This window comes from Dermochelys coriacea, chromosome 9 (genome assembly GCF_009764565.3).
Source record: "Dermochelys coriacea isolate rDerCor1 chromosome 9, rDerCor1.pri.v4, whole genome shotgun sequence".
NCBI classification, from domain to species: domain Eukaryota; kingdom Metazoa; phylum Chordata; order Testudines; family Dermochelyidae; genus Dermochelys; species Dermochelys coriacea.
Genome location: NC_050076.1, coordinates 104777245 through 104790367, shown reverse-complemented (window position 1 = coordinate 104790367; position 13123 = coordinate 104777245). Strand labels below are relative to the sequence as shown.

Sequence of the window (13123 nt, the reverse complement as noted above, 5' to 3'; positions counted from 1 at the left end):
AGAGTTTTTAAAAAGAGCTGACTGAGAGGCTCACTGGACTGTTAATATTGAGCATGGGGGAAGCTCCAGAAGACTGGAAGAAAGCAAGTGTTATATCAATATTTAAAAAGGATAAACTGAATGACCTAAGTAATTACAGGTCTGTCAGCCGGACATCAATTGCAGGCAAGATAATGGAGCAGCTGATGCAGTACTCAATTAGTAAAGAAAGGAGTGTAAAATAATTAATGCTAATCAACATGGTTGTATGGAAAATAGATTCTGTCAGGCTAACTGGATTTTTTTTTAATGAGATTATAAATTTGGTTGATAAAAGTAGTAGTGCTGACATCATACACTTAAGACTTCTGTAGCATGTTTGACTAGGTAACATTTTGATCAAAAAAGTAGAATGATATAAAATTAACACAGCACACATTAAATGGATTTAAAACTGGCTAACTGATAGGTCTCAAAATATAATTAGAAATGGGGAATCATCATGAAGCGGATGTTTCTAGAGGGGTCCTGCCAGACTTGTTCTTGACCCAACACTATTTAACATTTTTTATTAACAACCTGGAAGAAAACAAAATCACCACTCAGTTTGTAGATGACAAAAAACTGGGGGAAATGGTAATTAAGAGGACAAGTCACTGATTCACAGCAATCTGGATCACTTGGTAAACTGGGCACAAGCAAACAATATGCTTTTTAATATGGCTAAGTGCAACTGCATAGAGCTAGGAACAAAGAATGTAACCCATATTTACAAAACGGGGGACTCTATCCTGGGAAGCAGTGACTGAAAATTCTTTGGGGGTCATGGTGGAACACTGTGGCCATAAAAGAGCTAATGACATCCTGGGATGCCTGAACAGAGGAATCTCGAGTAGGAGTAGAGAAGTTATTTTACTTCTGTATTTGAAACTGATACAACTGCACATGCCTATCAAACATGTGGTATGTCTCATCCAGTGAACTGTCCCAGTAGCTATCACTATGCTCTGGAATGAACTCACACAGGAAATTGAAAAAAAAAGACAAAAATACCATCACCTGCAGGTGAACATTTTTCACAAAGCGATCACTCTATATCTGATGTACCAGTCCTCATCCTGAAAGGAAACCTACACAGCACTTTCAAAAGACAAGCCTGGGAGCTTAAATTTATTATTTAGCTAGACACTAAAAATCATGGATTGAACAGATGCTGGATGTATGGCTTCTTACAACTTTCTGTAACTCATTAACCCAGCCCCCTGCCCCTTTTGGTCCTATGACTGCAGAGGTGTTAATGGTCCAGTCTACCTTGAATGGTCCCTTACAATATGTGCTAACTACTTATGCTAAACAATCTGTTCCACCTTGCATTTTGTTGCTTTCCAAGACATGAACAGCTTTGTGTGGCTCAAAAAATTGTCTCGGTCACCCACAGAAATTGGTCCAATAAAAGATATTGCTTCACCCACCTTGTCTAATCTCTCTCTACAACTGTACTGCATACTGGAATACTGTATACAGTTCTGGTGTCCACAATTCAAGAAAGACATTGATAAACTGGCGAGAGTTTAGAGAATAGCCATGAGAATGATTTAAGGATTAGAAAACATGCATTATAGTAATAGACTCAGGGAGCTCAGTCTACTTAGCTTAACAAAGAGAAGGTTAAGGAGTGACTTGATTACAGTGTATAAATATCTGCATGGGGAACAAATATTTGATAATGTGCTCGTCAGTCTAGAAAGGAAAGGTATAACAATCCAATAGCTGGAAGTTGAAGCCAGACAAGTTCAGACTGGAAATAAGATGTACATTTTTGACAATGTCAGTAATTAATCACTGGAACAATTTACCAAGGGTGACAGTGGCTTCTCTGTCACCAACAATTTTAAAATCAAGGTTGGATATTTTTCTAAAAGCTCTGGTCTTGGAATTATTTTGGGGCCTGTGTTACACAGGAAGTCATACTAGATCACATTGGTCTCTTCTGGCCTTGGAATCTATCAATCTGCAAAGTCTGCAATTATGTATCTGCTAGTAATATTGAAAAGTATACTCTGTTCTTATGCATGCAGGTTGAGTTTGGCTTGTCAGAAGCAAAAAAAATCCTTCTCTAAAGTCCTGCTCCTTGGATGGCCTCTTACTAAAAGCCATTTCTTTGAGCATAAGTTAACTGTGTAAGCCCAGCTGCAGCATCTCCAGCCACCATTCCTATTCTGAGCTGTCAGCAATAGAGAGACCCCTAACGAAACAAAAACTTCATCAGCATCCATCATGAGCTCTGAAGTCATCCTGTCCTTAATATCCCACCTAATGCACAGCACCCTTGGAAATTATCCCACAACTGCTCTCTGCTGCAGTTTCTGCTCAGTGACATGCAGAACAACCCCATGTTACTGATTTTTCCTGACAGTTCCCTTGTAAAAGTCTCAGATAGCTTTATTCTCATTTGAATGCCTTTTAAAGCAAGGTGGGGAGCAGACTAAAAAACTATCTCAGAAACATACATATCAGAGAGAGGAGTTTTGGCCTGTAGTTGCGTAGCTGCCACTGGATGCATCTTTTGGCTTGTAAGATGAACTTTATGCAGCGCTAAGTCCCCCTTTCCCTGCCATTCTCTCACACCCTGTTTTTGTCCCTGTACTCTTAGAAAAAGGTTAGCCAGTCTAGCCCTTATCTTACATTATTACTGTGGTGAAGAGAAAGGTCACAACAGCCGACTCCAATACTTGAGCAGTCCCTGTTTTCCTAAGACATCTTTCTCCTGCTTCTGCAGTTCAGTAACAGGCAAAAAAGCAGAGAGGCAGCATGGCAGAGGTTATCAGATTACCTAGACATTTGATCTTGCCTTTCTACACACATTGTGAAGTTAGAAATTCTAGGTATTGATCACGCCACATTTTACCTGTTTCAGCTCTATGCAGAGAGGTGGGACAGATCAGCTGTAACTCAGACACATGACCCTATTGTCCCAACAGTAGGGTGCAGAGGAAAGATTAGGCAGCTTTCCAGGAAACTCAACTACACAACAATCCAGGACCTCAAATACCTACCAAGCCAAGGTAACCCAAAAAGAAACCAGTGACAAAACTACTGCATCAGTTCCAATAAAAACATCTTGGCAGCACATGATGTAGCTGCAGAACCCACTCTCTCTACTATGGTTAGAAACGGGAATTGTCATATTAGATCAGCTCAGAGGGCCATCTAGTCCAGTACCAAGTGTTTTGGAGAAAGGTGCAAGAAGCACTGCAGCAGTGTTTATGTAATAGCCTGATCCAGGAAAGGCTTCTTGCTAGCCACCCCATTCATGGAGGCTGGTTTATACCCTGAAACATAACTAATCACAGAATTCCCAGGGTAAGTAGGGTGATCAATTTCAAGCTTCTACCTACTGAAGCAAAGTCATTGCAAACAGTGTACTGGCACTCGGGACAATACAGTTTCAATCTCTTGCCCCCATTAGGGCTAGGTATTTGGAACTGTCCTGATTCGATCTCCCTTCTCATTTAATAGCTCTGGCAAGTTACACGTGGTCTCATGTTGCCCACTCACCTTCTCCCCTGCAAAAAGTATCCCTTGCTGAAGCAGCCTGTTTGCTTCCCAGACAGCAAAACGGAGCAAGGAGCTTGAGACTTCAGGTTACAGCATCTCAGAATACTCATATTTCCAGTTTCCACCACATTTTAACAAGAGAAAAAGCTTCTACTAGCTCTGTGTTGGAAGCAGGAATAGCAGTTCTGCTCTTCCTATTTCTACCTCACCAGAAGAGTCTGAAGAGATCTGCAAGGCACAAACTTCAGTGAATTCTCCAAGCCCAGCTCCTGAAGTTGAGATTGGCAGGTTCCAACCAACTCAAAGTTCTATAAATGAAATGCTATCTATGCCAAGGATAGTGCTGTTGGAGCTCTCAAGGGTTAGACAGTTTCTGCACATTGTGGATGAGGACAGCAATGCAATTTTGCTCTAGTGCCTCAGTCTGCATGTACTCAGAAGCTTTATTCAGGAATAGAAGAGACTGCACACAAGATAAAAAAAGGCTTAAAATCCACTTTAATAATGCATTCCTGTAACATTCCTCAGACAAACTCAAACTTGTTAGTGGGACGATTACAGCTCGTATTCAAACAGTTTACACTAAACGAAAATCTTGTAGTAGTTCTACACAATAGACAGGCAAGATTAAGGTTATACAAACAATAGTTTCAGTTAAGTCTTCAGCATGAGATACAGTATCTTTGTCCAATAGATTGTACTTTACTACCAGTAAAAATAAACAGCGGTACAACACATATCAAAGATCCATTCAAATCAAGAGCCTTCCAGCCATTCAGGCTGCACATGACGGTCCACTACTTTAAAGAAATAAATGGTCCAGGGAAAAAGTAAAAACTACAAGTTAAAAAACATAAAACCCTCCTGGTTTCACTACATGATGGGTCATTTGGAGCTACATAAATTTACAGAGCTGCTGAGGGCTGCAAAAGATCCAAGTGCTGCTCTAGTTCTCCAGAGACTTGCCTGTGCTCTCAAAGGAGCTGTACTGGACGAATGCTAATACTCAGATTGTAACTAGTTAGTCTCAGGACTGCAGCTGCATGTAGGAAACATGGAATGGTAAAGGCATCAGGGTTCTATCAGGTCTTACTTTTACTGCACAGTTACTGAAGCCTCCCAGAATCCACTTTTCACATTGAAATTATAGGAATGCACCATATTAAATTTACTAAAACCTTTACCAGTCAGACTGCACTCTCCTTTTCCTAGAGTGGCTTTGCCAAAGCAGGCCCTAATTAAAACTACCATGAAGAGTCACCCCCCAAGTAGAACTCTACGTGGCCTGCCAAGATTCCTTTCCTCTTTGGGGGGCTGGTAGGGGTAGCTTAATCCTGTTAGTATCGACGACGTTTGTTAGGGCCAAAGTCCCCCCCAGGATTTCCTCTGTTGAAGCCAGGCGGGTTTCCTCCCATAGCTCCAAGTCCTTCCATTGCGCTGCCCTGGCCAAAGCGATCAGTGGGCGGTGGAGGTGTCTTGTACAGGGCGAGAGCGCAGAAGAGGCAGAAAGGAGAAAAGACTTAAGTTAGAAGCAATTCTAGTCCATCTGGGTCTGATCAGGATTCCGCAGAACCAAGTGACTACCAACTCAAGTCATTAAGTAACTGGAAAGCAGCGAGTTCAGAATCTTCCCTACTCTATGAATACAGAGTAAACTCTTAATTCCAGATTTACTGAGGGGAGTGCCCCAAACCCAGACTGGACTGACAGGGATGTGATCTCAGATAACTAAGTACCACAGGAACAAAGTCAGCTTCCCCACAGAATTCAGGGCCAAGAATACCTGAAAAATAGCCACACAAACTCTGTAGCCTAATGCCCTGTAGTGGGCTGAGTAATGCAGTCTGGGATCCTGAGAGTTTCACAATTCCACCATACTCCCCCAAATCGAACACCATTCCTGGACACCCAATAATCATTCAAACTACAAATGGGGGTGATCAAGGGTTTGGAACCCTGACACATGCTGCCAACGTTGCTGAGGATTTCACACAACTAGGGTTAGTAAAATGGCAGCCCGCCTTATACTCTCCCACGCAGAAAAGAAAGGGTCTGGAACAGCCTTGGTCTTGTCCTGAAGGCCACGTTCTAAGAGGCCCTACTTGAGGGAAAGACTGGAACCACTGTCAGTGCCAGGAATGGGTCAGTGCAGGATCTGCTCCTTATCAGACCAAGCAGCTGCTCTGGGACATAGGGTTCCACTAACTCCCAGCACTAACATGGAGCCAATATAAACAGGGTTGGCTTCCAAAGCAGCCTGTAAAAGCCTCCTGACCCCTAGAAGTCCCACCCCCCCCACTCACCAGAGATAATATTTGTCCTCCTTTTCAACAGTGTGCCTGGACTCCCCTCCTTTCACATTTCCCCCTCACTGAATCCATCCTCTCCGCATCATCCAATCCACCAATATCCCTGCCCCTTTATCCACACAAACTTTGTCACCATTTGAAACACTGATGTTATCACAAGAGAACTGAAGAAGTCTCAGATAATAATATATGCTACATTAGCAACTAGAGCAACTGCATGACTTTATTTTGGTAACCTTGGTCCTCTCCCTCCCACCCCCTGGCCTGCCTCTCCCAATGGTCACTAGCCTATAGCTTAGACTAAGCTTTCTGAAGCAGAGTGTGTCTTATTTGGTATGCAAAATTCCCAGAACACTTTAGACACAAAATATTTACATAGCTGCTATGCTCATGCTGCAGATGTGATACTGTGCCTCAGGCAAGAGCAGAGCTCCGTGGAGCAGATGGGAAAGAAATATGGAGAGAAGACATGGTCTGTTCTGAAGCTGTCAAATTAGTCTTGTAGCCATCACTGGATATCATCAAAATCAGATTCTTTACAAGTTAATCTAGTTTAACCCTCTTAAGAGTCATCACCATTCCCACCCCATTACCTTCCTAAGACTAAATTACTCAAACTTTGTTAACTAAAGTAACCCCGAAACATTTGAAAGCTCAGAATTGAAGTGAACATGCAACAACCTTCACTTTGCCTCTACAGCAGTGGTTCTCAAACTTTTGTACTGGTGACCACTTTCAGAAGCTTGCTATGTGAATGCGACCCCCCCCCCCAATAAATTAGAAACACTTTTATATATATATTTAACACCATTATAAATGCTGGAGGCAAAGCGGGGTTTGGGGTGGAGGCTGACAGCTTGCGACTCCCCATGTAATAACCTCGCGACATCCTGAGGGGTCCTGACTCCCAGTTTGAGAACCCCTGCTTTACAGCAACCTAGATTTCATTTCTTTGTTCCTTGCATCATTTTTATAAGGGCTTTAAGCAGTCCACGTACAATGGCTGTGGCTATCTTATTAGACAAATATATTGTCTTGATACAACTTGCAGATGATGTATCAAAAATATGCACTAACAAGCACTGGTTTTATATATGGTTTCAAACATGCATGTTTGATATTAAATAGGATGCTTTTTCACCACACTAACTCACATTTTTTTCCCCACACAAGTACTGTAATTTCATAATCTGGCCTAGGTGGTATGCATATGTAGATACATTAGCGCCAATCTTATACCTGCCTAATTGGTGGTTCAGTGAATCTTAAGAGTGGAGGAATAGCTATATTTAGTACGCTATTTGTTTAATTAGAATTCAAAGTGAATTTATGGACTGGTTTCATTATGTGTGGACATGAAGGCAAAAGTTGGTATAGCCACTGCCTGATTCAGAGTAAAGCATTCACGTTTGTGGTGACTGCTAAAATGTGTAGATGGACGACTGTCTTATTTGCTTTTCTTATGGCCTTGTTGCTGGAGCAGAGTTCGGATGCGGATTTCTTTTAAGTAGAGCCTTAATTCTGGATTTCTAATTGATGGAATTTTTAACCTTCTGGTACTGATAGATATTCAACATTAAGAGTTTTTATCCAACATTTCCTTTGGGTTTTTGCATTTTTAAACTGTTTAAAACGATACTGATTGGAAAGCAAGGAGCAGGATACCTGAAGAGCTCCTAAACTTTATAGGGCAATTAGGGAGAGGTAGGGAGGAGAAAAGTCAAAGAACTATGAGGGGCTCTGAAGCCTCAATGATCCCTCCATTTATTCCCACTTATAGGGAAACGTGGGGAAGAGAACGAAAATTCCCCAGCATCCACTTCAGAGGAATGACATCAGTGGAAGACGGGGTTTTTCTTCTCCCCATCTCAAAAGAGTCACAACGAAAAGCCTCCATTAACCATGGTTTTTCATTTTGAAGGCTCTTTACAAGGAAAAGCTACCATTTAGGCAGGGAAAAATAAGCAAGCATAGGTCTCCAGTCATTCTTTGCCCTTTAATGGTCAGACTTTCAGAAGAGCTCAGCAACCCACACTGTTCTCACTTTAGGGGGATTTTCCACTGTTCTCAATGGGAATTGGTAGGTAGAAAGCTCTTGAAAATTTGAACCATATAGTCTGCCAGAACCCAGATCCCCAATTCAATGAAGTTTCCCAAATATACCTTTCCCCATGTAAAAGATTTGTCACATACAAAAACTGTCACTGAGATCTTTCAAATACATTTTAGGGCAAGTTATTTTTGAGGTACAATATGACAGAAAAGCATTAGGAATTCTGACTGAGTCACCTCAGATTGGGGCAACAAGTTCCATGCTAGCCACATACCATATGTGAACACTGACCTCTGAGGATTTGAGAGGGGGCCAAAAAGCAGGTCTTTGATGTAAAGCAAATCTCAGCCTTAGCAACAGAGAAACTACTAACTCAAAAAAGAAAAGGAGTACTTGTAGCACCTTAGAGACTAACAAGTTTATTTGAGCATAAGCTTTCGTGAGCTACAGCTCACTTCATCAGATGAACGTTAGTCTCTAAGGTACCATAAGTACTCCTTTTCTTTTTGCGAATACAGACTAACACGGCTGCTACTCTGAAACCACTGCTAACTGAGTCTCCATAGTTAGCCCCACACTGTACTCTTTAAAAGAATTCAAAAGAGAGTAGCTAGAAAAATAATGCTGCAGATACATTACCATTCCCATGGCTCCATCAGGCATCATAGCTCCAGGACCAGCTGCAGGAGGTGCACCGGCTGGGACAGTGGTGGCACCCATAGCTCCTCTATTGTTCATGCCTATGGCACCTGAAAGAGAGATATGAAGAATATTCCTGGCAGACAAGAGAATTGGAGGACATGTCTCCCAGTAGTGAGACAACCTATCCAATTTCCTGCTGTGTTCTATCCCAGAGAGGGAGTCCTAACAAGTCGGGCTGACTTGCATTTATCAGATACAATGGTGAACCAAGCCTAGCTACCCTTGCACTCAAAACTCAAATCAATCCAAAAAGCACAGATAGCTGACGGCCATCAAAATCATATTTCAGTACCTATTAACCATCCAATACTCATTTTTTTCCTCCGATTTCTGCCCAAGTAGCCTAAAACTGCAAATTGTGAACTAGAAATATGGAAATACAATCAATGGGTAATAAGTATGACACACGACCTTTTTGTTTGCTGAGCTCAGCATCTCTCTCTGCATGTTTTACCTATTCCTAAAGTCTCCTTGGGAAATCTTAATTCCATTTGGGCTCTACCCACAATTTCACCTGAAACTTCTGCTTACTGAGCTAAGCCCTCTGCAGACATACCTTTCTACCTAAAGTAATTTCATTATTGTATCCCACCCAATACTTCTCACCTTTGCATGCTGTGAACTGTCACATGCTTTAAATAAACTTTATATAAACTTGAGAACAGACATCATTGGAAAGTTATTTACAGCAAGTTTTAAGTGCACTAAATATGGAATTAGCAAAATGAAACACTCCAAGAGCAGGTCAAGTGTCTGCAGACAGGGGAACTGAACACACAGAGAAACAGAGCAGACAGATAACCACAGGCAGCTCTTACCTCCCATGCCCATCTGTCCCATGCGCATATCCGGTGGCTCCCTCTGAAAGAGAGACTTATTTCACACCACATCGTTTAAGACATCCTGTAATATAACTTAAACCCAGAGAGCTTCAGTAGACTTTATCATTGAAGACTGGATAGAAAAGTCATTCCCTAGGAAAAATTGCGAAGGAAAATGAACCATCCACCCCACTATTCACTGCTGAACAAATACGATCTCAATTTAAAGGTGTAATTCTGCAGTATAGTTAGCCACCTGCACTGTAAAACATCCAACAGAAGAAAAGCACTGTACAAATTTGAAGTGTTGGTATACAGAGATGTCTGACGCCTAGATAGAAAGATCTGACATTGTTGGCTGCTCAGACTACTGCTAACAATAGGTGAAATTCGCTCTACTACCTCACCAAGGTCAGGAAACAGCATACTTTAAAAAAGGAATACAGATGCTTTTCCTATTAGCATAGGCTAGTGAGCACAAAAAGGAGCTGTTCTGCTTCAAAGCCAGCAGTGCCCCCTTACCCCAAGAGCAGTCCCACTTCTTCACAAGAACCAGCGAACCAGTTTCGTTTTCCTTCATTTGTATGCCTAGGACTGCTATTTATTATTTGAATTGCAGTAGCACTTAGAGGCCCCGATCAGGGCTCCGTTGTGCTGGGAACTAGGCACATAGTTTTGGCCCAATCTACACAGTTTCTGTACAGGAGTTAACTATTTTGGTTAGGGGATGATTTTGTACAGATAAATCAGGATATCCTCTAGTGTGGATACAGTTACGCCACCTTTATACCAGTATAAGTGAATCCATATTAGATGGCTGCATCAGTTTCTAAAAAAACAAAAAAGGAGTTAAAGCAGTTCAAAAATGGAGATCATCCCATAGAGACAGGTTTCAGAGTAGCAGCCGTGTTAGTCTGTATTCGCAAAAAGAAAAGGAGTACTTGTGGCACCTTAGAGACTAACAAATTTATTAGAGCATTTATAATAAATTTGTTAGTCTCTAAGGTGCCACAAGTACTCCTTTTCTTTTATCCCATAGAGACCGTCTCTACTCCAAGGAGCTTACATCTAATGATATGACAAAAGAACAGGGGGAGATAAATGTGAAAGAACATTGGTGTGTAATCACTGGGCTTCAGAGTCAACATTAACAAGATCAGTGTGGGTCAAGGAAATTCACAATCCCAGTTTCAAACTGTTTGCAGCCTCAGGAAGACAGTACTGCATCAGCCATGCTGTTTACATTTGGAAAGCATTCTTCACAACCATGAAGGATAGAAACATCAAAAAAAACCTGGATGTCATGTAGGCCACAAATACTTTAACCGGGATGCATACAGTCCACTTGCCATATATGACACCACTGCTTTCCACCATGTGAAAGCAGATACCAAGCTATTAGTATAAGGCACTGTTTACAATTTCTAGCTCCCATGGTTCGAGGTGGCAGCTGTTACAGCGTCAGAAATAAAATAGATTAAAAGCAAGGTGGTTTCTGAAATGAGATTTCAAGAGCTGATCTTGCAAACTGCCAGAGCTAGAAATGAGTGAATTCCCAATAGTGTTGTTTTTAGCCCTACTGAACTGTGAAATATGTGGCCTTAGAACTAGTGCTACTGGTATCAAGGAATCCGTTATTAGAGACGTTTGCCATTCTAACGATTGGGGAACTGCAGTACCCAATATCATTGTGTGGTAACTTGACAAGTACTGATTTTTAATGGCAACCACGTTGTCATGCCTAAAGTGGTCCCTAAACTCAGCAATGTTTAGATAAACTGCCAAGACAGGATGCAGCAGTCTTCAGGCCAATTTTAGTGTGTCCAGGCACGTGACTCCTTGTGGGGCTCTGCAGAGATCTTCATGAAGGAAATTTTCAATCACTGCTCCAAGAATAGGACCTGTTAGCATGTGCTCTGCTGCAAAGCAAGACTGACGCACTGTGGTCCTACATGGACAGCAACAGGAAAGTGACTTCCCACGAACAACTGGATTTCCATACGTATAGTCTCAGACAAAACTAAAATGGGATGAAGTTATGACAGAGTACATACCAGTAATATAGGGTAAATTGCATTAGAGATGTTGTAATTATCTCAAAGCCAATCATTAAAAACACCCTCAAGCCCGCCTGAAATTAAAGATTAAAGAAAAAAAATGGAACACACAGTTAAGGCACTCGAACAATCTTAATTCTGCCTGTAGTGAGACCATGCAATAAACATAAGTATGGTTAATTTTAGTGTTTGTGATCCTCAACAAGATTAAATTGATTTGTAAAAACGCAGTCCCACCCCCATCTTATTGTGTTACTTGTACCTCCATATCGAGGTACTCTTCTAGAGAAAAATATATGCCCAGTCATATTCTTATCAACAGAAATCCTGCCCTGTATCTGGATAACTATCCTTCTGAAAGAAGCCACATATGAATCAAAAGGTAGAACTCATACCGCATCAGCAAAATTCCCTTTAAAGCCCTCTTGCTGGCGTCTCATCATCTCCTCCTGCTGCCGTCTCATCTCCTCCTCACGGCGCCTGCGTTCTTCCTCCTGCCTGCAAGGAATGGCCTCCAGAGTCACTCAGCACGACATAAGCTGATTCTGTATCACAGAGGTGAAGTGCTACACAGTAGACATTTGTCAGCGGTAGAGATGACACTGTTCTTCCAGACAAGTACAGCATTAAGCCCTTGAATATGATGAATTTCTAGAACTCATGAAAACTTCTATTATTTCTAATCCCTTTCAATTCTAGTGATCTTATTAGAAAAAAATCTCAGTCAGAGAATACGCTACGCTTTGAAACAAATGCTATCCATACATAATCAGGAAACATTAGCCAAGTCGTTCTCAAGCTGTGCTATACAAAGAGCTGGTCTGAAGATCTTCCTGGTGGCCTACAGAATTACCTTGAGAACCAAGCAGTAAGACCATAAAGGAGTTGAGAGAGGAGAGAGATTCTCATAGATCCTTAAGTGACAGGAAGAATGAAAAGGTTGAGGCTAGGGAAAGGATTTTCTTCACCTACAGCACTCGAGCAATCAGGGTTGCTGCAAAGACACCTGGCTTTTGTACATACATCTGAAAGCCAAGCAATAAGAATCCAAACCTGAGTCTATCAGTGAAAAAACAAGAACTAGTCAGTGTACTTCAAGGTCACTGGCAAACACCCTAAACAATACTGCACCCTAAACCTACTATAAAAACTTTGCTTATGGATGAAGATGACCCAACAATGTTTGGAAATTATATTGTTAAATTGTGTGTCCAACTGCTCTGGATAATGCCCTAGCCCCAGTCTAAGCGGATGCATTTAATTCACAGCAACATGAGTGGCCAGCACCTCCCTTTACCTGAGCTCCAGCTGTTTACGTTTCTGCACTTCTTGGTTATGCAGTTCCTCCATTCTCCTTAGTTCTTCCTGGCGTCTCATTAAATCTGGAAGAGATGACAGTAGAAGCCAATCACTGGGCCAATTGGCATTCCCTCTGCAGGCTGCTAGGTGACCAGACTAACATTACCTCCCCCCACTTCCATGAATCCCTACCTGAACCTCAACTTACCAGTTAGTTTCCACACCAGGGGTGTTGCACCTTTGTAGTTTTTCTAGCCTGAGCTCATTGTGCACACCAGGGGCTCCTTGCATTCCTCCACCCTCCCCCACAAGGTCCCTGGGTGCTACCCTTACATCCCCCTTTAT

The 13123-nt window shown here is 41.8% G+C and overlaps 1 protein-coding gene across 9 annotated transcripts in view; it reads right to left on the bottom strand.

The window, feature by feature from the left end:
- Positions 1-13123, bottom strand: part of NONO (non-POU domain containing octamer binding) — a 39959-nt gene that overhangs the window by 14518 nt on the left and 12318 nt on the right. For 3 of the 9 annotated variants that reach the window (XM_038416227.2, XM_038416230.1, XM_038416226.2), the window contains exons 7-11: positions 12777-12861; positions 11875-11977; positions 9420-9462; positions 8539-8648; positions 4015-5012 (exon numbers count right to left, since the gene is read on the bottom strand). In XM_038416227.2, coding sequence (XP_038272155.1) covers positions 4875-5012; positions 8539-8648; positions 9420-9462; positions 11875-11977; positions 12777-12861 — 479 coding nt within the window. In that variant the 3' untranslated portion in view covers positions 4015-4874. The other 6 variants (XM_043492854.1, XM_043492856.1, XM_043492855.1 and 3 more) reach the window with 2 other exon arrangements.